The sequence below is a fragment of the Carassius auratus genome, chromosome 16, assembly GCF_003368295.1.
Source record: "Carassius auratus strain Wakin chromosome 16, ASM336829v1, whole genome shotgun sequence".
Lineage (NCBI taxonomy): Eukaryota > Metazoa > Chordata > Actinopteri > Cypriniformes > Cyprinidae > Carassius > Carassius auratus.
This window is the reverse complement of record NC_039258.1, coordinates 22251170-22278150: the sequence shown is the minus strand read 5'-3', so window position 1 is coordinate 22278150 and position 26981 is coordinate 22251170. Positions and strand designations below refer to the sequence as shown.

General features: G+C 36.1%; 2 protein-coding genes across 2 annotated transcripts; one reads left to right on the top strand and one right to left on the bottom strand.

Annotated features, from left to right (window-relative positions):
• The first annotated feature begins 208 nt into the window (after positions 1–208).
• rpa2 (replication protein A2) lies at positions 209–19046 on the top strand. Its single transcript, XM_026284762.1, has 9 exons — positions 209–344; positions 556–647; positions 1882–1983; positions 6149–6262; positions 7148–7222; positions 7589–7705; positions 15999–16118; positions 16552–16646; positions 18785–19046. The coding sequence occupies exons 1-9, from the start codon at positions 332–334 to the stop codon at positions 18870–18872; spliced, it is 816 nt and encodes a 271-aa protein (XP_026140547.1). The 5' UTR covers positions 209–331; the 3' UTR covers positions 18873–19046.
• On the bottom strand, positions 17750–26975 carry themis2 (thymocyte selection associated family member 2). The gene is made up of 6 exons (XM_026284760.1): positions 26464–26975; positions 24771–24911; positions 23511–23936; positions 20754–21904; positions 19400–19508; positions 17750–19286 (listed from the first exon to the last, which is right to left on the bottom strand). Exons 1-6 carry the CDS (start codon positions 26558–26560, stop codon positions 19192–19194), a joined length of 2019 nt encoding a protein of 672 aa, XP_026140545.1. The 5' UTR covers positions 26561–26975; the 3' UTR covers positions 17750–19191.
• Positions 26976–26981: the final 6 nt, after the last annotated feature.

Sequence of the window (26981 nt, the reverse complement as noted above, 5' to 3'; positions counted from 1 at the left end):
TATAATATAACAAAAGTATATAGTTAAAGAGTTCACGAAATTAAATCTTAAACAAATCACCATACGTTTTAGGCGTCTTTTATTAGTTTTAAAATATTTAAAGGGGTCAGAATATGTCTTTTGTTGAGGGAAAAAAGTTTTAGTTTTAAAAGAAAAAAGTAAATCTGTAATCTTCTGAAGGACTTTCGCGGTACTGCTGGTACGCGCGTGCGCACTTTCAGCGCGCGGACTTACTCGTGACGTCAAGCAGTGCGCGATCGGCAGTGGCGGGAGATTTTCCAGTGTGTTATCGATCAAGTTCGTGTTCCGGAGAAAAACATTAACGAATAAAATGTGGAACCAAGGTATTTGTTTCAGTAATGATCTGTGTTTATGTTTAACAAACGGTGGCTCCTAGCTTGCTGAGTTTTGCTAACTGCTAATTCAACTCTCGAGAGCGCATCGTGTTGTTGTCTGTTACTCGAGCTACAGTCCTGCTTCACTGTGAACATGTCGATGTCGGTTCACACATGCAGTGCTCTCGATGGAAATATAAACTCTCTCTGTGTTTCTCAGGTAAATACGGTGAGGCCAATGTGTCTGGATACACTCAGTCTCCAGGAGGATTCGGGTCTCCAGCCGCCTCTCAGGGAGGAGACAAGAAAGGGGTCAGTATCTTCAGTCTCGACTCTGTATGAAACCTGTCTGTGTGCATGGATTATATATAACTCAACAAAAGCAGAATAAGAATACAAATGATGAGTTCAGATATAAAAACCTCTAAGTGCCGTCTGAAATGTTCTTCTAAAATGAGTTATTATTATTCTAATATTCAGTTATTTTACTTGAAGGGAAGACACTGCAGGTAAACAGTTTTTCACGCACCTGTCAATTTTTTGATTTTGGGCTTTTTGGCTTTTCATAAAGTGTTTTTTCAGAGTAATGGAAAGAAACCCTACAAAAGACACTTGACTATTTCTTATATAGCACTGTGTTGATAGATTTCAAGTACAATACATATTTTTAAAGACCGTCTTCTCAAAATGAGTTTTTTTCCAACACTGAGCCATAAATCTCCACTTCAGTGGCACTTACACACACCAAACATTACATATTTACTCCTTTCTGTAATCTAAATTTTTTTACAAAGGCATGTTCATATACATGTTCATATATAATTTTCTTGATCAAATACAACATTCTATTCCCCCCAAAATTGTGAAAATATATAGTTTTGCGGCTGTTCAAAGTAGTTTCTGAATTATAGAGTGACAAAAAGAGACACCCAGAACTCCCTCTGTAAAAACATTTGACTCTAATATCCAAAAAAAAATTAGACGAGAATTTTTAAATAGACTTCACCCGGTGTTCAGATTTTTGTTCTAGAAATGTATGCAAATTAGGGCATATCTCCATTACTTATTTAAACATACCATTTTAGAAAACTGTTTGCAATTATCAATGTAATCAATCAACTTAGTAAGTAAGGTGATCACAATTAGCTTTTTCTTTTACCCTGTTCACCTGCAGTGTTTCGCCACAACGAAAATAACCTATTCAGTGCCATTAAATGTTTATTATATTTAGTCTGTCTCTTCAGAAAATAGACCAAAATACTGATGATGAGTTCTCTGGCTTGGGAACAGTGTTGTTTTTTGCTAACTCCGCCTAAAACTATTAAGATAGCTTGCAATAATTTGAAATGAAATATGAAAAAGTTAATATATGTAAAATATGAAACCTGAAAATCTGAGGTGTTGCAGCTACCTAAAGGAAATACTAATGACTGGTTAATTACTAAACAGAAATCAAAGTAAATCAAAGCTAAGAAAAAAAAAACTGTATAAAGTTGACTAAAGCACTGGGGCAGGGTGAGAGTAAAGTGTGCTGTGTGTTGTGCAGAGAGCTCGAGCGCAGCAGATCGTTCCCTGCACCGTATCCCAGCTGATGTCTGCGGTGCAGGCCGAGGACGTCTTCAGAGTGGGAGAGGTCGAGATCGCACAGGTCAGTCTGATTACATGCATCTCCATCGAAGTCAGGGAACACAAGCTCAGTCACCCAATACACCTTTATCACAGCGGAGGTGCTCGTCGAAGCCATGATGTTCGTCCATGTGCTGTAATCACCTGCTTGAATTAACACCTGTTAAAATGAGCATCTGCAGGAAGATTTTCAGAGATGGGTGAAGAGATGTTCTGATGATTACTGTGCACAGAATTTTCCAAATTTGACTGAACTTTATCTTTTTTTTTTCAGCCATTTTGACAGCCCTAGTGTACGCTGGTGTTAATCGAAATATGTGTTTCATTTTGTAAGGCTTCGGCCAAGAATATACATACAAATATATGACTCATTATTGTTTCTAATTATTCCTTCTACTTTCTCTTTCCTCTCTTTTTTCTTTTGTGATAATACCCATCACCAATGTATGGAAGAGGATTGGGGCCAAGCGATAATAATAAAATAATAAAACCATCTCGAGATTAAAGTCATCATATTGCGAGATTAAACTCGTTAAATTTCGAGAATAAAGTCGTTGTGTTTTGAGAAAAAAAAGTCGAAATGAAATGTAGAGAATAACGCATTTGATCAGTGTTCATTGCGTAGCTTACTGATAGAGGACACGGCAGAGTTGGATCACTTAGTCTAGTTATATTTTACTTTCTTTCAGTAACAAAGAAATACTATCAACTTTAACTAATTATTAATCATTTAAAAAGGCAGATTCTTGCCTTTTTCCAAAATGTTGTTATTGTTTTAAAAACTGTAATTCTCAGTGCTCTAAATAATTATAACTCATCTTTAATAACAGCGGAAGCCCTATACCCCAAACTATCATTTGTACCTTTTATTATACATTTGATTTGTTAAAAATTTATTTTATTACCTGAATTACTTCTGTCCAAAATAATTGTATTAATTTTGCAATATTTGAGTATAATGGGCTTTAAGTCCTCCACAGTTTCTCCAACATGCTGAAGATAAGTGATTATATTTGGAAGATATTTCTGGTGTTATAAAACACAGCATATTAATTAATTTTCCAAGCATACTCTTGCCAATGTGGAGATTCTTACATTTTCTTTTAAACTTTGTTTCCAGTCTCCTTCTGTTATTTTATCATCTAATTCAGTTTCCCACTTTGTTTTAATATTATATAAACCCATATACTTAATTGCTTTGAATATATTATTTATTCGACCCATCAAGTTATCTACTCTATTTTACTAACTTAAATCATAAAACACAACAGAGGGTGAATATCATCTTTTTTTTTTTTTATCTCATCCTTTAAAGTATTATTTGATAATATTTGTCAAATAATGTTTATTTTTATTTTTTCACCAGTACTCTCAAATGTCTCCATCTCGTTGTCTCCTTTTTTATTTTAGTCCTCAGACACCACTGCTTTAGTTCTCAGGGATCAATATCCTCATCTTTGACTTTGATTATTTTTTCTTTAAAACCAGGGCCTCGTTTATACTTAGTGTTAACTCTTTCCCCGCCTTTTTCCGCCTTTTTCTTTTTCCTTTTTCCGCCCCGACAGAATTTTCCGTCTTTCCATGTTATCGTTGTTATACAGTAGGAGGCGCTATTGCAAATCTTATAAAAGAGTACTGAATCTCTGGATTGAAACACAGGTGAAGAAGAACCAGAAACAAGCAATCGCAGATGTAACTGTGCAATCATCAAACATTAAACCACATCTAAATGAAAACGGCCTTCTGTTACTGACTGAAATGTTGACCAAGGACGTGTTTTAGGACTGTGATCCACTCCATCTGTGTTTTCATCTTCATTCTGAATCCTATTCTGATTTAGTCCTGGGGTCCAAACAATACATACAAAACCCAATAATTACAATCACAATTACTCCTGAATATATCATATGTAAATACACATGAAAAAAAAACAATACAAAAAGTACTAATTAAAAGAATAATAAAATAATGAAAAACAACATAGTACATAATACAGCCTCACTCAACCAATGCATATAATATTATGATATTGAAAACAAATACAGTCTTAGTCTTTTTTTAAAACCAGTTTTTCCCCTTGATTTCACGAACCCCAACTGGACGATTGTTCCAAAACACAACTGACCTATAAAACACGGTCCTCTTCATAGAGTCAGATTTAGGTAGGGGTAAAGAGATCTATTCGCCTCTCTTGTGTAATGTGAATGCTTATCTGAATAGTAAATTATATTATCATAAAGAAATTTAGGAGTCCGACTAAACAGCTGTGAATTTAGAAACTGTGCACATTTACACATAACTGCAACAGCTCTACCCATTTTAGCAACAACTGTGTTAAAGTGATCAGACCATGACAATGTGGAATCAAGCCAAAGTCCAAGAAGCTTCACCTTTTTTACTTGCTGTATATTTTGACCATTTACTTGTATATTAATTTTAGGATTATCAGATAATCTATACTTAGAACCAAATATTATACTCATAGTTTTTGAAATATTTAGAACAAGTTTATTTGTTTTGATCCAGTTATACAATTTGCTAATCTCACAAGACAGAACCTGATTAAGCTCTGAACATGTAGGGGCTGCATAATAAAGAGTAGTATCATCAGCAAACATAGTCAGTGTAGCCTTACTGAGTATATACGGCATATCATTTGTAAAAATTGAAAATAACAAAGGTCCGAGGCAACTTCCTTGAGGAACACCACAAATCCAGGGACTTGCTACAAGATAATGCACCATTAAAATAAACTCTTTGCGACCTCTCCAACAAATAGCTCTTAAACCACTTGATTGCTCAGGAAGTAAACCATAACTAATAAGTTAGGAAATCAAAATGTCTTGGTCGATCACATCGAAGGCAGCACTGAAGTCCAGTGGTAGTGTACCCACTAGCATTGAATTATCAATTGATGTTAGCCAGCTTTCCGACATTTGTGTCATTGCAGTGCAGGAGGAAAGACCATACCTATAAGCATGCTGAAACATCATAGTCAAATCATCGTTAGAAAAGTAGTAATCTTGCACTTGCTTAAATACAATATTTTACAATAATATACTTAGAATAGGCAAAAGGCCAAGTTGTCTGTACCAGCAGACCTCCGAACAGTCAAAGATCTATGTGGATAAAATGTTTTTTAAAAATGTGTTTTTCTGTGTACCGCCTGAGGACGCTGTTGGTGGCTTGTGTATCGTAGATCCACTTCTCTAAATAACTATCCTTGATATACCACAGTGCCACAGTATGTGTGAGTGTGTGATGATGCTCCGAACCGACCACACGTGAACAAACTCACCCCTTTATCATCTCAATTAAATGTTTCAAAGGGGTCATATAAAGTTGCTAAAAACATAATTTTGTGTATTTGGTGTTATGCAATGTGTTTATGTGGTTTAATGTTAAAAAAACACATTGTCCACATACTGTACGATATTGTTTATCCCAACCTTATGCCCCATCTTTCTGAAACAGGTTGTTTTTTTTTTTAAAGCGAGGTGTGCTCTGATTGGCCAGCGGTCTATCCAGTGCACTGTGATTGGCCGAATACCTCAAGCCTAATACCTAATGAATACCTAGTCACTTTTCTGTCATTTTCTTCCAAGTATTTTTGCATATTTTAAGAACAAGTTGGTAGGGTTGCACAATGTCAATATGCAGCAGTAATTGTGCACATGATTTCTGCTTTTCTCGTTGACGCATAATCGCCTTCAGTTATTTTCACACTGGCTATGTCCTGAAAACGTTTCATTTCACATTTGTGTTATCTTGCAGTAAGCGTTCATGGTTGCGGTTTACAAATATCAAGAGTTGAAGTCCCCTAATAAGAGCTTTCTCTTAAAGGGGCAGTGTGTAATATTTAGGATGATATATTGACAGAAATGCAATAGAAAAGTGAAAGTCGTGACATTTGCCAATTGTGGTGACCCTTATTCAGAATTGATGCTCTGCATTTAACCCATCCAAAAGATTTAATGGGGGAAAACAGAATCCAGAAAAATTAAAATGGGGAGGGAAAAAAACAGAATTTGGTAAAAATAAGTGATTTCATAGGGTCCCACGGCAGGGTCATGATGAAACAGGAAAGTAGTTGTGCAAGCATTCGTGGCTGATGTACTTGTGCAAGCATATCCCTAATATGTTTACACACAGGCCCTTTATTTTTGTTTTCGTCTGGATTTGTGTAGGTAACTATTGTCGGTGTGATCAGAAGCACTGATAAATCCACCATCAACATCCAGTATAAGGTGGATGACATGACAGCGGCTCCCATGGATGTGAAGCAGTGGATCGACACCGAGGTACCGCTTCAGATGGCTTCCAGAGCTGCGATCATATTGAGATTCAGTTTGTAGTTAACTGAAACCATTAACAATCATATTCGTTACTTGAAAGTTTAAATATACATTTATTTCAGCTAGTTTTCAGATTATATAGATGTATTTAAACAATCAAGAACCGTTAACAATGACAAACACAACTACTGAAAATGAAAATGTTAAAATAACTAAAATAGTATCCCAATGATACAAAACTGGCACTGCAATGAGTAAATAAAGTGATGGACATTTAGTGAATAGATTTGTCTGGTTATCCTCAGATGTGTTTGCTAGACAAGCTAGAAATGTGTCCTTTTTTAGTGCAACTTCTGTGGTTTCTGCAGGTCTTAAAATGGTCATAAGTTTTAATTCGCACTTTGTCTTTACACTAAAGGCCTTTAGAAAATCTTAATCTGAGCAGAAAGGCTTAAGTTATTGGCGTAGCAATAAATGTTTCATCCATTGTGAAAATATCTTCCTCAGTATTTAATTTTTGTAACAAAATCTCAACGTCCTAAAGTTCAGGTACTTTAATTCACTTGAGATGCAAATTTATAACATCTCCACACAGTTGAGTTTATGCTTCAAATAAGAACAGATACCTGTCATTGGGGAATGAAACATTATTTTCTGTTTGAATTAAGTGCATTTTTCTAAGCTCATTGACAGACACTTGGTTAAATCAAGTTTCTCATAAAACAAGACTTCTGACTTTGTCTTTTATACTTCAAATAACTGTTCCTTCATAAAATGCGGAAACCCTGATGAAATTGTTTAAATCTATTTATTCAGAAACCTAAGTCATGGAAATTGACTGATTAAAGGAAGTTTGGGAATGTTTATTCATAAGTCTTTTTGTTTTTCCAGGACATGGGTGTGGATAACTCAGTCATTCCTCCAGGCTCTTATGTCAAAGTCTCGGGCAACCTCCGCTCTTTTCAGGTGAGAACTTGTGTGCAATTGATGACAATCTTAATTAAAGTGCTGTTGGATATGTGCTTACATGTGTAAGTGTGAATGGAGTTGTTGCACAATGTCATTATATTATAATTTCCTGTGCTTTCTTCGATTTGAGAAATTAAATATTTTTTTTACTTCATTCATTCAAGATCACCGTTTATATTCCTCTGCTGGGAGTTTTGGCAGGTTCATAACTCATAACTTGTGCACCATTTGTTTATCTTCAAATAGAGTACCCTACTTGCCCATTGGTCTCCATCCATCATGGCTCCCTGAACATGTTCAGTGATATATTTATATGTGAATGGTGTATGAACCACCAACCAGGAGTGTTTGGTCTCATTGCAGAATAACCGGTCTTTGGTGGCGTTCAGCGTCCGAGTGCTGGAGGACATGAATGAAGTCACCTCACACATGCTGGAGGTTGTAAACGCTCATATGCAGCAGAGCAAACCACAGAGCATGGTGAGATTAACATATCCTTCTCACCCTACCCTTCTGCTTTTCTCTCACTCTGCAGCTCATAGATCACATTTATGATATGCTTATTTGTGCATGTTGGGCTTGGTCGTGAATTAAGCCGATGCAGGGTTACTATGTAAACAATATATCCGCGTACGTACATTGCATACGTTGTTTATGTATGTGATACTTTCCAAAATGGAGCGATAGGGTGACGCGGAGGAGACGAATTGTTGAAAAAAGTCTCGCATGAAAAGTATTCTCGTAGCTTTGTAAAATTATGGTTGATTTAAGTTTTTGGGTGAACTATCCCTTTGAGCAGAATTAGGAGTGACCGATCTTCCCAAAATATCATATCACCATCTTTTCACACCATATCACTGTCCGAATCATGATCTTCCCAATTTTAAGAGGTACTATAAAGATTCCCCATCTGTTTGAACAATTTAAACACTGTATTGCATTAAACATCATCCAAAATGTTGACTAAAGCCAGAGTTAAACTTTAAAACGCTAAGCTATATGAATCAGACATGCATGGATTCTTATTAAAGTTAAAAAGGGATTAATTCAGGAGCAGTGAGTGATCTTGTGTTCTGTTGTTTAATTAACATTAATGACACAGACAGTAGCAGGTATTTGCGTTACACTTGATGAAATTGATCTAATATACTGACACTCATCCATTTTCTTGCCTAGTTGTTCACTTAAAACATAACTGACTGTCTATACATAAATACTCAAGACGTATTTCTGTGTGTATTTGACCATTAATGCACACATCTGAAAGCCCAAGGATACTTCTCTCGTCTGTGTTTAGCTGCGTGTCGGAGTGTGCACACAGAACATGTTTCATTTGCAGTTCATGTGCTTTTAATAACTCTTATTGAAATAAAGCATGCCCCACAGTAGACTGCATTATACGCTAGTCACATTACATGATTGGACTGATTTGGACATTAGGTTTTGGGGAAGCGAAACACACCGATCTAAAGGAGTGGAACGGAGTGCTGCACAAATCGTAATCTGAAACTAAAATGTGATTCTTCGCACTATTACTGCTAGCTCACGTTGCGTTGTTTTTGAATGTGCCACCACGCGAGGAAGAAACATGGAGACGTGACGTGATTTGACCAGCCACAGTCATCTAGTGGACAATCATTGCTCTTAACCTGAACCTTATAATGAAGATTATTAGTGAATATGATTCACTTGAAGTAGATCATAGACTTCAAACTCGTCCGTTCGCCCACCCCTGAGCACAATGTTAGAGATCAAGATGCTCTCTGGAAGATATTCAAATCTTATATAATGTAATATATGAAAAAAATACCCAACATTCTGTGCTTTGCATTTTAATATTTATGGTTTACGTTTGATAATAAAAGGCCATGTGGAAGTAATTTAATTCAGAAAACTTCAATTAAATATTTATTATAATGGCAATAATAATTGTACCCTGAGTTTGAATAGTCTAATTAGTTAAATTTATTACAATTATTTAACAATAATGCTCCTTTTTTTTCTAATTACATTTTTATTGGTTCTGTTTTTCACTTTTCTAACATTTATATTATTAAAAACAGTGGTAGTCAAACGCATAAATTTTTTAAAATGTAATATGATGTTTGATCAATGATTTCATTTTTGGGCAGGCAAAGTGCTGCACAACAGAGGTTTACTGTTTCCTTGAACACTGAGAACTGTAATATACTTGTTTCTGTCGTAAACTGAAATGTAAAACCAAACGTTTACTTTGATGGGTTGTTGAGTTGATATGTATTCCTGTTTTTGTTTTTGACAAAACTCATCGTTCTGAAAAGCGAGGTGTGCTCTGATTGGCCAGCGGTCTATCCAGTGCACTGTGATTGGCCGAATACCTCAAGCCTAATACCTAATGAATACCTAGTCACTTTTCTGTCATTTTCTTCAAAGTATTTTTGCATATTTTAAGAACAAGTTGGTAGGGTTGCACAATGTCAATATGCAGCAGTAATTGTGCACATGGTTTGTGCTTTTCTCGTTGACGCATAATCGCCTTCAGTTATTTTCACACTGGCTATATCCTGGAAATGTTTCATTTCACCTTTGTGTTATCTTGCAGTAAGCGTTCATGGTTGCGGTTTACAAATATCAAGAGTTGAAGTCCCCTAATAAGAGCTTTCTCTTAACCCTAAAACCGTATTCTGGACAAATGTGGGCAAAATAATTTTGATTTATTTAAAAAAAATACTTCCCTTGATCTGAGCGGTACAAGACTTGGTTACTTTTCCTAAGTTTGCCTCCTGAACACACACAAATTTTTTTGTCTCAATTCTACGATGTTAAGTGGGTGAAAAAAAAAAAAACTCCTTAATCTTGTATTTGGGTCAAAAATGGGCACCCATAGAAATGAATGGGAAAAACTGTAATTTAGAGCATTCTTGTTTTTTTGTAAAAATTAATAGATCCAATACAATGCATATCTAACATACACACAAATGAAGGGCTGATCCTGTACAACATTCTCATCATGGCAAAAACTCACACTCATACACACACACACACAAACAATGCATTCAATGAGCCTATGACACAGCTGGGCTAATGTATGACCATGTTTTTTGGTATGATCCAATCATCCACCTGGCTCATCACCCTCTGTCTCTCTCACACACACACACACACACACTCTCACACAGACACACACACACAATGATCTACTTTAGAGCATAATTTACATAGAAAATATGGTACTTTTTGAGGTAAATAAATTCAAAAATGTAAAAATTTTTTTTTTTAAAAAGCACCATAAATGGATAGACAAAACTTTATTGAAGACAGTGATATAATATTTATAATAAATAAAAAATAGGATCACACCTGAGTCCTCTGTGCCCACATTTGTCCACAATTACAGGATTAAGGGCTATAAAGTGAATACGGTTTGAGGGTTAAAGGGGCAGTGTAATATATTGACCGAAATGCAATAGAAAATTGAAAGTCGTGACATCTGTGCTTTGCATTTTAATATTTATGGTTTACGTTTGATAATAAATATCATATTTTTTTAAGGTTTTAATTTAATAAAAAAAAAAAAAAGTAAGGTCTCAGTGTTCAAGGTTTACTGTTTCCTTGAACACTGAGAACTGCATTCTACGGTGCAACTGTAATATACTTATTTCTGTCGTAAACTGAAAAGTAAAACCAAACGTTTACTTTGATGGGTTGTTGAGTTGACATGTATTCTGGTAGTTGTTCTCAAATGAGATGCTGGATCAGGATTATTGAGGCCGATCACCAAAAGCACTATTTGCCGATACAATCAAAGATGTGATCTTTTTAAAGCCTTCTTTTATCATCTAGAATTATTTATTCTAAGACTCCATTCAGGAATTTTAGACATTTATTCAGGACTTTAATTTTTTAATGAATTCCCCTCTTAGGTGACTCTTGTAAGAGGGGATTTTTTAATTTGAGGGGTGGAGGGGATTTTTTTTAGGCATCATCTCACATAAATGTTAAATCATGCACTGCATTTTTTGTTTTTACAACAGGGTTTCCTTGGGGTCTTAAGTCTTAAATTGTACAAGAAAGTCTTAATTATGATTTCAAGACATCTTTAAATTTATGGACGGTATTGCAATATGGCTGAATGTAACGATTAAACTCCAAAAGGCTGTGATTTAATAAAATAAAAATGAGCACTGCACGAGGAAACAGTTTTATTTCTACCAAACGCTACACATGCTGCAGAGAATGAATGAGCATTTTCAGTACAACTGTTGTTTTGTTCAGAGTTCAGACTAATGCTAAAATCGCCCCATGTTTTTACCCTGCAAACACGCAGAGCTTTAAATGTGAACCGGTGGATCGATAAGAAGACAACGCATTATAAATATCTAAACATAGGGCTGTGTGATTTGTAGGGTCTGCGATAATATCGTAATTGTTGTTTTAACCCTCTGGGGTTCTTCATTTAGGAGTCACACTCAGGACCTTCGGTCAAAAATGACCCGGAGGGCAGCATTCAGGTATACTTTTTTTGGGTAAGATCAATCAAATGTATTTTTGTTCAATAATATTTTTTCTTTCTTTTTTGGTGTTTTGAGAGAATTTTATGATAATAATGAATTTTTATGCAATAATTATGATACATTTTTTTCCATTGAATATAATAGAAAATTTATATATATATATATATATATATATATATATATATATATATATATATATATATGTGTGTATATATATATATATATATGTATATGTATGTATGTAATTTTTAATTTTTTAAAATTTTTTGCTGTATTTTATTTTAAAGTACAGCCAAGGCCTATAGAAAACAATTTTTGAAATTAGATTGGTGCCATCTGGTGGACAAATTAAGCATTTTTATCATGCAATAGCACATTTTTACCACTATAGAGAATGTACTCTGTAGAAAGGCTTGTGAATTCTAGTGATTTATTTCAGGTTGTGGATTTTAATATATAATCACAGATTCTCAAAGACTATTTTTGTCAAGTTTTTTTTTTTTGTTTGGTTGGTTTAAATGGTAATTTCAAGTGCCAGTTTTACTTTATAATACAGTCAAACCTGAACATTGAACTAGAAAGAGAACAAATGGAAAGCATTTTGTTACCCATTGTTTTAATTCTAACTTTAAAAAAAAATGTACATAATTTCAATCATAAAATTTGTATTAACCTTTTATTATAAACATTTCCATTAAAATTATTTTTTTGCAATTCAATGAACAGTAACTCTTCAAAATTGCCAACAGCAATTATGTACAAAAAAAACAAAAATAACAGCAAACGTATAATAATTTTCAAACAGTACATGTAAATGGAAAATAGAAAAAAAAAAAAAAGTGTCACGCTGGGCCTGGGTCGCTCGAATAGGCCTGGAGGTTACTAGGGAAGAATTCCATCCTTTGACCGTGCTCTGTTTGTGTGTGTGTGTGCGTGCATGCGCGCGTGCTTGTGTGTGTGTGTTCAAGAGAGAGACATGGTGTGTGACTTTTGCATTTTGGATCCAATGTCTCCACCTTTATTTGATTCATTGATTTTATTTCACATATTCTCACATTTCTCTGTTACAGTTTCACCAGTCTCATATTTCCCTATGTGTGTGTGAGTGTGTGTGTCTATTTTGCAACCTTGATGGCTTACAGCCTCATGCTTTCATTGCTGTGCACTTTATTTCTTACATTGATGAATAATTGCTTTTATTTCACACATTTCCCAAAATTAGCTTTTGTACTGATACACTTTCATTTGTGTGTGTGTGTGTGTGTGTTTTTGTGTGTATAAGTGTGTGTGTGAATTTTTTTGTCTGTTTTGCACTTTTAAAGATTCACCCCTTCACTGTTGCGTGCCTTTCTTCTGCATCATGGCTGATTTGTATATTGTACACACAAACTCAGTATTTTCATATTTTTGCAAATTTCCCATTCATTTCCTATGGCGGGTCATTTTTGACCCGAAGACCCTGAGTGTGGCTATTTTTTTACGACCACTTAGACTTTTGAAATCCTGTCGCCAATTGTTTTGGGTGTTCATATACCAAGTACCAATAAAGTCACCAAGTTTCGGACCATTCCGATGAAGCTACGATTTTTTACATTTTTAAAAAAAAAATATTTCGGGTCAAAAATGACCGAAGAACCCCAGAGGGTTAACAATTTGTGATTTTAATATTAGTATATCGTGAAAAGCAAACACGAAACAGGACCATTTTATTCCTGAATGAATCAAACGTTTAAATGATTAGTTTTAATCGTAATGACTTATTAACAGTGACTTGCTGCTGCTTACTGTTTGAATGATTTCAAACATCGGTTTTCAGTGTTTTAAGTTTAAAATATCAAAACAATATTTATGCATTTGTAACGGCAGGTTAAAGTATATTCCATGTCCCACAGAGTGCATTAAACAGTGTGTAAATGTCTCTTCTAATGCAGCCTCTGTGTTTCCTCTGCATGAGAATATAAATTCTGTTGATGCTGATTTAATTTGCTTGGTAACAACCAGTGTTGGGAGTAACAGCGTTTAAGTATAACGGCGTTAGTAAAATTTTCAGTAACTGAGTAATCTAATTAATTACTTTTCCCATTGTTGCAACGGCATTATCGTTACTGAGAATGTAAAGTGTCGCGTTACTACAGTTTGGTTGAATAAAGCGCAAGGTGTCATGCTTTGGCTAGTGGCTACACATCAGCTGCCTGACACCGTTGCAAATCCGATGATGATTGGCTGGGTGGGCTGTGCCTCCCTGCACCTCACATCAACACATGCTAACATGTTACTGTAATGAATATTTAATGCTGTGTTCACACCAGACGCGACTTGTGTGAATAAATTCGTTTTAAAAGTATTTCATGTAGTTGAATGTAGTCGTTTTAAACTCAAATATGTGGTTTATTTATAAAGACAGCGTCTATTTAAGAATGTGTTTCGCTGATTTTCGGAGGTTGTCTATTCACGTCTTTGCATTGACTTAACATTGAAATCACTCGCGACAGACGCTCTATTTGCGTCTGGTGTGAACGCACCATGAGAGTTGGATAGTGTTCTGTTCATTGTGCAGTAACGTTAGGCCTAATATACAGTTACAGAGATTTGCACTAATGGCCAGGTTTCCCTTTGTTTCTTTTTACCCAAGTTTAAATTTGTTTGTCTTAATTTTGCACTTGAATTTAATTTTCAATATTTATTTTTTATGTTTTATTTCTATGCATATCATATGGCAAGGTGCAATCTATTGAGTTCAAATAAATAAAACATTTCTAAAATACTTAGTGTTTTCATCATCCAATCAGTTAATATTAACATCTTATATATTAAAGATGTTATATGACATAATAGCATTATGGATTGGAACATAAAACATAACGTCACAGTTACTTTGCTGAGTAACTAATTACTTTTACTGAGTTTTAACGGAGTTACTAACTCGGTTACATTTTAGGAGAAGTAATTTGTAACTGTAACTAATTACTTTTTTAAAGTATGATGACCAACACTGGTAACAACCCAAATGTAAGAATTTGACTGAGAAGATGGTGCAAACTTTTCGGGGAAAAAAAAAAATGGCTTAAGTTAAAAGGCCCATTAAGACTTGTAGGAAATTATTAATTTCTATTACTGCTGTGAACTGAGCGCACAGAATATGAAGAATATCAAAAGATTCATGAGTCCACAGCAGTCCCTAAGATATCAGCACAATAACACACTTGTGTAATCATCGTTATTGATAAAATCACAGAATATTAGCAAAATATATTTTGGTCAATATCGCACGACCCTAATTTAATTAATTGATATTAATTTATTGATAATTACGTTTAAGTAAAGTCTATAAAAAAATAAAAAATTTATAGGCATTGCCCTATACCCCGCTCACATGGTATTCATTTTATTTGTGCAGGTCTTAAAGTCTTATATTTTAGCTTAAAATCCTGCAGAAGCTCTGTACAGTCGTGCAGTTGTTGTACAATAGTTTACACACAGCGCAAGCCTGATATTGTGAGCTGTATGTGAGGCGGTCTTTAACACCGGGTTCTCACACACACACACACACACACACACACACACACACGCAGTGCAGTCCATGTGTGGTACATTAGCATCTTTCACACAGGAGTCTGCTCCTGATCCAAGGCTTTATACTACAAACAGAGCTTTTATCCATTATTTAGTTTTAAAGTCTAAACATTGTTGCTGGAAATGCTCTTTCAGTTCTGGTTTTACACCGTGCAGTAGCTAATATAATCTTTTATGTGTTTAAACACAGTAAATGGAAGAAACATTTTTTTCCTTTGCATGTACTTCTAGATTGATGTATCAAGTTACTCACCACATTCTACATTAAATCTCACCAAACACAGGCAAGAATTCAAAAGAAATGCAGTTTATTAACTTAAGTGAGGATGCAACACTGCCTCAAGAGTACAAGTGATAATTCCTGTGTGGACCGTGCAGCTCGCTTACAACGCCTCGCTCTCACAACATCAGCTGGAGATCGGCCTTTACACAGACCGCCGATCCTAAAGACTGGTGTGTGCAGCAGACCGAACAGAGACACACAGACTACAGAGTGCACTTTACTGTGTAGTGTTCACACACACTCGTCCACATCATCACTCAACTGGACAGCTGTTTGATTTTAGTCATCCACAATCATAGAGCCCTAGATAATCAAATATGTTAAATAATATAATCTCTTACACCATTTCATTGAGTTTACATGAATGATTTTTTTTTTCTCTGTTGTGACTAGTGTTTGCTAATCAAAGCTGTTTCTGTTGTAGATGGGAGGAGGTGCAGGAACGAACATGATGCCCGCGGTGCACACTAGCATGAGCTCCACAGGAAGTTACTCTGGCGCTAATATGATGTTAGTCAATGGTTTAAGTGCCAACCAGAATCAGGCGAGTCAAAAATGCTTCATTCTACAAGAGTTGAACTGTGTGTGTGTGTGTGCACGTGTGTGTGTTTGTGTGCGTGTGCGCTGCCATTCAAAAGTGCAGGATCAGTAATATTTTCTACTTTTCTTTTTTTTTCTGCTCATCAAGGCTGCATTTAATTTGTTCAAACTGTGATATTGTGAAATATCATTGCAATTTAAAATAATGTTTCAGTTTTAACTTGCTGTAAAATAATTAATTCCCGTGATGCAAAGCTGAATTTTCTTTCACTGCTGGTTCAGGGTTACTTTATTTTTTAATTTCAGCAAGGATGTTAAATCGATAGAAAGTGATCCTAAAGACCTAAATTGCTTGTTTTCTAAATGCGGTTCTTTTTAACATTAGTATTCCTCAAAGAGAGTGTTTGTTTTTCTGATGTGTGCTCTGGTGTCTGCAGGTTCTGGGTCTGATCAAGAGCTGTCACGAGCCTCAAGGCATCAGCATGCAGGACCTGAAGCAGAAGCTGAGCAGCATGAGCGTCACGGTCATCAGGTACAGACCTCTCCTCCTGGGACGCCACTCTTACCAGGAAGGCCTTCTGTGGTGGGCCTTTGACGTGGCTCTTCCTCTTTCTTAGTTTCAGTTTCTCTTCTTTGAAGCCAAGTGAGCTTTGAGAAAACATGTCCTTTATTTCCCTGAAGAGGCTTCCTCTATTTTCTGTCTGTGTTCATGTGAGCTTCATCTTAATCTCGGTGGTTTGTTTCCCAGTTTATGAGACTATTTCTGTCCTAATTTAGAAATGGTATTTCATCATCTTTCTGCTTTTAGTTCGGTCTTTAACAAAGATATCACAGTTTTGTATTTAATTTACTTTTGATATTTTTTTTCCGTTTTCAAATTGACTTGTATTTTCAGTTTAGCCTTTGTACCTTTCAAATCCGTAGCAAATTCTATCCGTTTCATTCTTTTAATGCACATTTTTATTTTGTTGTTAACCCTCATGTCAAGTTCCACGAGAGGATTTTCATTTTCCTAAAAATGCTAGTTATCGCAGTGGACATCAACTTACTGAGTTTCCTCAAAGGGTATAACAACTTCCCCAAAAAATATATATGTACTTGGTTGCAGTTAAAAATGACCGGCGTACCAAAATTTCTTCTGCATATTTCATTCTATTTTGTCACCAAATCATGATTACATTTTTTCTCAACTTGTTTTCTTTGAGTCCGCACAGGTTTTTTATTTCCTTAAGGAACTGTTTGATCTTAGGCTTCATTGATCTGAATGTATGCATCTCAGCTTGAGTGAACATTGCCAAAATGATCTAGAAATAATGCTTTTTTTACTCAGAAACTGGGGTGCATGAGCTCAGATCAATGAGGCCTACTATTAGCCACAAAGCAGCGCAATACCAAAGCTAACTGAAAGAACATTGAATCCAGGATTAAGCCATAAAACAACATAATGAGAGTTGTACAAGCAGTTTTTCAAAGGCTGGTCATTTGTGCCTGGAAACAGTAAATTAGTAAAAAGATTTAAGTTTAATAGGGTTCAATAATCACTTGAAGAACAGCATGAAGTTAGATGTCAAAAGTAACAGAAACCTTTAAAATGTATAGTCCTCTTTAAACCACAACAGATGTACGTGCACATCAGGAAGGAGCTTTTATTAAAAAAAAAACCTGACCACAAATAACCATCTCCGTAGATAACAATGCTGATGAACGGCAACAGTTAAAATTAATATAAGTTACTAAGCCGTCTATCTGGCTGTTTTTGTAGTTATGATGAAGCAACAGTACAGAGAAATTCAGCAATGTGACAAATGTGCAACAACACAAAAAAAGTGCTATGTGCAGTCCGCGTTTCTGACCATTAGAATTAGTAACACGTAACAAGTGTGAGATGATCTTGACAGCAGATATGAGTGCTAAACTGATGATAAAGTCTCACCTGCGTGAGAAAACGACCAGCCTAAGCAACTATTGAGATGTTAGCGACTCATAACCGCTCAGTGTTTCTCATTATTCACAGACATGTGCTCTTAGACATACACAAGTGACATTTTTAGCAAACCTAAAGTGGCAAAAACAGTAATAAATCAGTAAAGCGGAGCTGATAACTCACATTACCGTTTAAGTTTAAAAAAAATCACGTTTTTGTTTTTGAAAGAAGTCTCTTATGCTCACCAAACTGCATTTAATTATTCATAAACGGCAAAAACAGTGATCTTGTAAAATATTCTTACAGGTTAAAGTAACTTCCATTTTAATTTCAGTGTCATTAGTCTTTGCCAATCATAATTGATGATAATTGAGCAGTAGCTACTAATAATGGTTCTTATTATAAATGTTAAGTTTCTTGGCTGCCTTAAATTTGTGTGCAAACCATGATGATAGTTTTTCTTTTTGTTGTTGGTTTTTTTTAGAATTCTTTGAATAGAAAGTTCAAAGGAACTGCTTTTATTTGAAACTGCGTTTAATTTTTAACCACCAGATGTTTCGCAGATTGCAATATGCAAATGATTGTCAAACTCTTTCTATGTAATGCTGAACCAAGTCAACTGTGTGAAAAGGCGTCTAAAAACACAAGCCCAGGCCCGAGTCTAATATCTGTCGGCTGCACCTCATCACCTAACACCAGTTCTTTTCACTCCGGCTTGATTCTCACTTCTCCTTTCGTTTTTACAGGCAAATTGTGGATTTTCTCAGCAACGAAGGACACATTTTCTCCACTATTGATGAGGACCACTTCAGATCAACAGACAATGAAGCCTAATCACCTTTGTGGTCAGATCTACATAGTGTTCATGAAAAAAATAAAAAATTCAATTAGTTTTGGTCATTTTAATAAAAGCACACTCATATAAAGCTATTTTCGTTCAAGTTCAGCATACTGTAATAAAAAGCAGTGAAAAGGACATGATTTACAATAAATGTTCTGTTTGTTAAACCTTGTGTCGTCTGAAGTATTTCATATTAGCATAATGTTTCGGTGCAGAGGGGACTCGTATTAGCTGGTGCTTTTTTCTTTTTTTATTCTCTGGTTTCTTTGGCACGCCTTGTTATGAAGACCGCAGAATACAAGTGTCCTTGAGCTAATAAAACAAGCTTTCGTGTGGGTTTTTAAATGAATGTTCGATAGACTCATAGTCATGTTCAGAGTCGAGGTCAGCGTCCGAGAGTCCCTGTGCTGTTATTGGAGGAAGAAAAGGGAAGAATAGATTAGTATACACTATTTCAGCTCCCTGATGGGCCGTTCCAAATATATAGCTAGCAACAAACATCTTAAAATGCAAAACGAACCTGATTTGTATGCTGTTGTGGGGCTTTTCACATACGTGTTGTGCACCGTGACGCTGTGAGCTGCTGAAGAGGCTTTCCGGGGCAACAGTGGAGGGGGCAGCTCTAGAGTCTAATGGTGTTGCAGAAAATTAAAAAAAAAAAATCATAAGCTGCTGAGCCAGCTAAACAAATAAGAAAAGAGGAACGTGATGATGGTTTGTGTTTCTGTTCAGTAATACTGGCATGCATGGTTACCATCCCACACGGTGCTTGCAAAAGACTTTATAGCGATGGTGAGTTATGCATGTATCAATAATTCCCCCAAAAACTCACCATTGACATGCCATGATGAATGACATGCTCTTGCTCACACAGTGAAAATGAAGGAAACCGTCAAGCTTCAAAGATAAAGTGCAACTAGTTCATGCAACTAGTGCGATGCTGTCCGAATCTGTACCTTAAGTTTGCACTAAACATTTGACCACAGTGCTGTAAGTCTGCAGTGAAAGTTTTAACAATTCACTATGAATTACGCCAGTGGGGTTTTTATTCTTCAGTGCATCTGCATTTTGAACAAATCAGTTGAGTGAATGATTTATTGACTTCAAGACCGTCTTGTTTTATTCCTGAATTATCTGTACTTCTTTTCATCATTTAATATTTGTGTATTCAAAATGTTATTTTTTATGCAGTTGTAATTGCTGTGATAATCTTCAGACGCAGCACTACAGTGTGCATATGGATTGTGTTGATAAACTGATTTAATTTAATTGGTAACAGTCCTACAGTGTCTTATTACTCGAAATTAATTCATTGCATAGAGCTAAAGGTTATTTCTGTCACAAATTGTAAAAAAAAATCTTATTTGTCTTTTATTGCATTTGTTATTACCTTTAGAAATACCTTTAAAGATCAATTATGCAGTCTAGACCTCTATTTATGGATAACAGTTTGTATGTTTAAACAAGCAATAAAGGAGTATTAGTGCTTCATATTGACCCAAAACCAAAAACAGACTACGTGATATTTTGTCAGTATCGGAGGTTGAACGCATCTATCCTGAGTCACTCTCATTGTAAAGCAAAGAGCATGTTAGAAATTCTGCTAAACATCATCTGTTTCACAAAGCAAGCTGTGTGGATTGGGAACAGGATGATCATATTTTTGGATGAGCCATACTTTTAACGGTTTCATGTAAATGTATCAGCAATTTTTCCATCACTAATTAACATGAACCACAGAGGGGAATTTCAGAAAATGTAGTAATAGATAAAACGAATAGCCCATCTAAGAATGACTCGTTATGAAACCTTGGTATTGGTGTTTGAACGCTGCATTTCTGTTGTAGTGGGTGAAATAAAAAGTGCATGCTTACATCTTCAGGCAGAGGCGGAGCAGGAGCTCGTTTTTCCTTTTTCTCACCCAGCGAAAGGTTGTCAAGCTGTTTGGTCACGGCACTCCTTAATTTTGATGATTTCGGTTTAGATTTGGACTTCTTCGGCACTTCTGCAGTGGATGGCTTCCTCTTTGGTGGACGAGGAGGTGGTTCCTCAATTTTGCTCACGAGTTTATGATATTCATAGTAGAATTTCTCAGTAACCTCTGTGACTGTCTCTACATGACGTTCTGGGGACGTGGACCACGGCAGATGATCGGAGGTGAAGCACAGAGACATTTGTATCCAGCGTACTGGCAGCTCAAAGCAGCGGTCTGGTTGATTTGGTAGACTTGTCAACACTATAGTCTCTGTGAAAGTCTCCTCAAGCTGAAGTGCTGGTAACCCCATCAGCGGATCTTTTTCTAGCTCTTTGTCCCGAGTCACCACTTTAACATCCAGAGGCAAAGTGCTGCTTATTAAGTCTGTTAATTTATACTTCTTGTTGTCTGAAAGCTTTTCCACAAAGTGACCTGCCATAAACAGTGGCAGAGAGATTTCCTCGCTGTCGTCTTCATCTTCCTCATCCTCGTCCTCATCCACCTCCGTAGTCCGCTTGCAAATTAAACATTCAGCTTTCTGAGCAGCTCCATCCATTGGCGCCTTTCCCAAAACCTCCAGCTGTTCTCCGACACTGAGCGCAGGGATTCCCTCTTCCTCCACCGCCTCGCAGTGACGGGTCACGCTCACTTTCAGTCCTGGAGTCTGAGAGGATGCCAAGTATAGCTCATACACTGATTCAAATTCCCGGGCCCTTCTTCTCATTCGTCCATTATAGCTCTTGGAGATGACGAAGTACTGTTTTCCCTTCCTCCCCTTTGGAGTCGAGGCTAATATCATTGTTGTTGTGCTACACGCATGTAACACGAGCTGCCTGCCACTTTGCAGTTCATGGAACCAGCTGCAATTAAAAAACTGATTGCCTTCTGGGGCATCAAGGATCTCTGCCATAGTCGGGAAGGACTGCGCTGGCTGACTCGCAACTTCAGTCATTGATAGCGGGGTTATGAAAACTAAATCTGGGAACTGTTCTGTCACGTCCTCGACGTCCACTTCCAGGCTGGATGGGAACTTGACTACATTCTTCCTCACTATATGTAAAAAGAAGGACAGAAAGAAAATCATTAACAAACATGTATTCCATGCATCAAGCTTCTATGATTAGAGCGTCCATTCCTGCTGCTGGAGAGCCAGTGTCCTGCAGAGTTTAGCTCCATACACACCTGCCTGGATCTTTCTAGTAATCCTCAATTAGGATGTGTTTAATTAGGATGGAGCATGATAATTGCCCTCCAGGAGCATGACTGGACACCTCTGTTCTATGACAGGTGTACTTAGTCCCAATCATGGAGGACTCCAAATCTGCTCCAACACTTTGGCCTGTATTTTTCAGGTAAACCCCAAGACCTTGATTAGTCCAAGTGTGTTAGTTACAGCTAAACTCTACTGGTAGGTATTGAGTGAAGACTGATAGCCCTATTCAACCAACATAGTGCTTGACTGGGGGATCTGCAAACCATTCTTTGAGCTCGCCAAAAAAGTAATTTTATTTAATTTCCATGCTGCTTTTGATGCAATGTTCAGAAGTTATTAATTTCCACTTCAGACTGCTTTGCTGATTATATTATAAAGTTGCTTCTGTTGCTTCTTCTGGTAGTTTCTCCAGGCATGCAAAACCAACTCCTATCTTCTTAAATGGGAAAATACTAGAATCTTAAACATTGCTTGGATCATTACAAATCACAGGGGAAAAAAATATATATATATATATGGAATATTTTATCAAAGGGCAAGATGAACCAGCCAATGGACACCCAATGCATTTCAGGACAAGGATGGTTTCTATGAGAAGTGGAGCTTCGTTACTAGTTGGCAATTTACTCTTTTTATATATAAAAGGTGAAAAGTAACAATGTATTTTTGCAGGCCAAATTTTTCTGGGTGGTGTTGGCGCAGTGGATAAGACACATGCCTTTGGTGTGAGATACCAATGTGTCCCTGAGCAAGACACTTAACCCCTAGTTGCTCCAGAGGCGTGCGACCTTTGACATATATAGCAATTGTAAGTCGCTTTGGATAAAAACGTCAGCTAAATGAATAAATGTGAATGTAAAACCTGGAAACTATTTCACATTTTAGCAGATTCAGACTCCTTTTATTTGTCATTTTTATGCTTCACATAAAAACTGAATTGCGTTCACACGTCAGTAATTAAGAGCAAAAATATAATACAAATAGCTAATAGATAAGAATCCTAATAAATGAAGTAAAATTCACCAAACTAGAATTAAAAATTACAGTCTTTTAAGTGCACTTCACATTCTCAGATCAAGCAGCCTAGAAGTGCAGCTCTTCTGGTTCCATTGTTTGGAAGTCAATGGGTCTCTGAAGGGGTTTTTGGGTAAACGGGTGAAATAAGGACTGTGGCTCACACAAGTCGTGCAAGATATTTTCACGTTTCATTCTAAACATTTTACTTGGCTTTAAAATGGCAATTGCTAAAAAGTGGCCAAATTGTCACATCTTAATTTCTGCAATAATCCAAAAACCAATGAAGGAACCAGGGTGATGCTAACTTCCTGTGCTAAAAAATGCATCATCTGTGCTGGAAAATTATGGATCTGGCTTTGGCACCAGCAACCTGTCAACGGGACAAAGACTTGACAAATATTTAAAGAGGGACACTGTTGTACTTACTATGCATGATGGCACTAATTTCATACACTGGGCTAAAAATCAACGTGCTTCCACTGTTCTTCTCTGCTTTACTGCGGAAGTGACGACAGCTCAGTCTGGATGATGACATGATTTCCTGTAGAGAGTAGCCACGGTCACTCTGGCACTCGTAAAACTCTCCTCTGAGGTCCATGGGAAGCAGGATCTCTGCCGAGGCCATGTTCTGCCCAAACACCTGACACCGCGCCAGTCTTTCTCCATTCCTGGCCTCCTCCACTGACAGCAGGGTCAGCTGTTTTCCTGCAGATAGCGTGAAGTTGTCTATAGTCAGCTCGGTTTGGCATATGAAGGTGAAGGAGCCGCAGGCGTCCACTCCAACAGGACACAAACCCACAATTTCCTCTATTGTATTGTACGGAAGGTCCTCAGCGATGAGACTGAAGTGACCTAGAGAGATGCACAGTGTGTTAATAAACTTCCCCAGTTAGCTTTCAGTCTACAAATTAATTTCCTTGAACAACTTCCTCCTTGAAGACTTAAGTTCTGTCTTGTTTATGGATAGACAACTGCTTTGGGTAAAAAAATGGATTTAAAGTGCTGTATTTTAATGCATGCATTTTCTTTCATATTTAAGATCATCTAAGTGTTCTCAACTGCTATTTTGGGAAATAAAATAACTAAAATATTGATTGTACTACAAGTGGTAACTAAATCCAATTTTTAAATAGAGATAGTATGTTAAATCCACATTTTTAGTTCATATTTATGGTGTCCCAAAATACCAGTTAAGAAGACTTAAATGACCTTAGGTTTATCTTAAGAAGCATTTTAAGTACATTATGAAAGTACACTTTTTCACCTGGAGATTTAATACTTAAATATTTACAAGTATTAAATATTTAATTGTTTTTAGTAATAATTTCTTCTTTCCCTATTATTTGATTTTAAATGCATGATCTCAACTTAAAGCGTTGCTTGTTTTGAACATCTATGCATGATATAATGATGTATGGATAGGATAAGAAAGATCTGTATGTCTGTCCGATGGCTGGGAAACCTGTTTGAAAACAATCTTTATTTCTTTGAAAATTCCGTTTGGTGACATTAGAACACTTCAATAACACATTTTGCCATTTCAACAATGCTTTACTCTAAATCTATGTGAATCCTGTCCCAGCTTTTTACTTAATAATGTAAGAAGAGGTTTCACTAGGTCCAAATCCTCAACTCTAGGTTATATTCATTTACTTGGCAACGCCTTGCTGTTGTTTAAGGGCTCACCTGTATATCCAGTCGGCAGTTCAAAGGAAGTTCCAGTGTCGATCTCCTCACATGACACAGACAGGAGCTCTAGACCAATGATCTTCACAAAATCTCCAGTAGATAAACACACCTCACTCCCTGAAAGCTCATACACGGACCCTGAAAACAATAACACTTCATCATGGCTTAGTTGCATAATATCCTGGGTTCATTTTATACGAATTTCCTGTAAAATTTTAAGATGAACTTTGATCATAAAGTAAAACATGTCATAGCCTCCTGACTGCAATAAAATGAAAGTTGTAAAATTATATTTATTTAAAAAAAAAAAATGTTTTTACATAGTTACATTGTTTTGAGGATAAGAAAAAAAAAAAAAAAAAAAAAAATATATATATATATATATATATATATATATATATATATATATATATATATATATATATATATATATATATATATATATATATATATATATATATATATATTCAGTACTAGTAAATTTTTAGTTTGCAGACCATTTATTTTTCTATAATTCTAGGTTCCTCTGTAAAACAAACGAAAAAACCCCCGAAAATGTTGGAAAAAGATTTTGTATTTTGTATGCCTGCATTTAATAGAAATCAGATTCCCAGGACTTTGTCAGCTCCAGGACACTTGCACCTGAACCAAACTTTTGCACAAAGATTCTCCTTCATGGCATGAAAGAGATTAGAGAATGATACAGTTTAAACTGTATAAACAGTTTTCTGCTTAAAGTCTCTTAATATTTCCATATTAATGTGTTCTTTAGGCAACATGTAATAAAAAAAATAAGCATAATAATAAGAGTAATACCCTAGCAACATTTTCATATAAAAGCTCATATTTCATAGGAATATTGATATATAATTAATTTTTTATGTCTACCTAAAATGCCTGATAACTGTGTCCTCCACAGTAGACGTGTATATGTACGCTCCGAAACCCTTAAAGATGTCCGGAGATATTCTTTTAAGAGAAACTATTTGAAAATGAGTCTGAATATGATACGACCTTCCTCTGTGAAGAGGCATAGTTCCTATTATCGTACGCAGCCTTTGTTTTATTTGTACTTCAATGTTGTATTTAATCAAATGAAGAACACTGTGTTTATTTGAAGCAGTCTTGGGTCGGGTCACAGAGAGTGTAGGACGAGACTAAACTCGACTGCTCGTCCGCTTTCACATCAGCTTGCACTGAAGGTTTCATATGCGCATTGTTTATTTTTATTTTTCACTCTGTTTTCAATGTAGAAATGAGTCAGATCTAAACTAAACAGAAACAGCATCATATACTTGACAAGTCACATAGGTTTCTAAAAAGTGCATGCCTGTTTAATACAGGGTCAAAGCTCCATATAAAGAACTAATAATAGAGTTAAGCTTCAAAATGTCATTATTTCTACATCATTGTACATCTATGGGGCTAAAATCAAAGTCTCAACAAATATTCTTGTTCCTTATTTTTAAAAAAAAATGGTTGGAAGATACATACAACTGGGAGAATTATTAACAAACACAATGCAAAATATATGCATGGACATAGTGGAACACACACACAAACAAAACAAGACAAAAAACTTTGGGTGAAGACCAGTATTATCTTGCTTCTTGTTTTGTGTTTTTATGCCTTGAGGAAGTCTCATACAGAATGCACAGGAATAGAGAGTATGTAAATCATAAGAACCTACCCTGGAAATAGACCCCAGAGCAGATCTGCAGGATGCGGGGTAGAGACCGCTGATCCAGACCGCTGATGAAGAATCGCAGAGACTGGAGGTCTCCCATCTCTCACAGCTAACAGACAAGCACACACTGAGCTGCTCTCCTGTGTGCACACACTAGAACTAGAAGACAGGTCAGACTCAGAGAGGAAGTCTCAGAGGAACTCACCCAGAACCACCAACGCTGCACAAGACTTTCGTTTGCATATGTTTATTGATTGATTTAAATAGATACACTTCAATTCAATCTCAATACATGTAACTTTAAATAATTTAAATAATGCATTAATAATTAATGTTTATACGGTTACAATTGTCATTCAGCCTTATGTATAACTACAACTGTCTCCCGGGAATTTAAGTCCGAGTCTTCCTTATATGGCGAAGGCTAAGCTCATTAATATTAATCGAGCATTACTGCTATTGGTTAGTCTCCGCAAAGGGGCGTTGACTTGGGTCCGTCATTCACCGCCGAGTGATTCGCT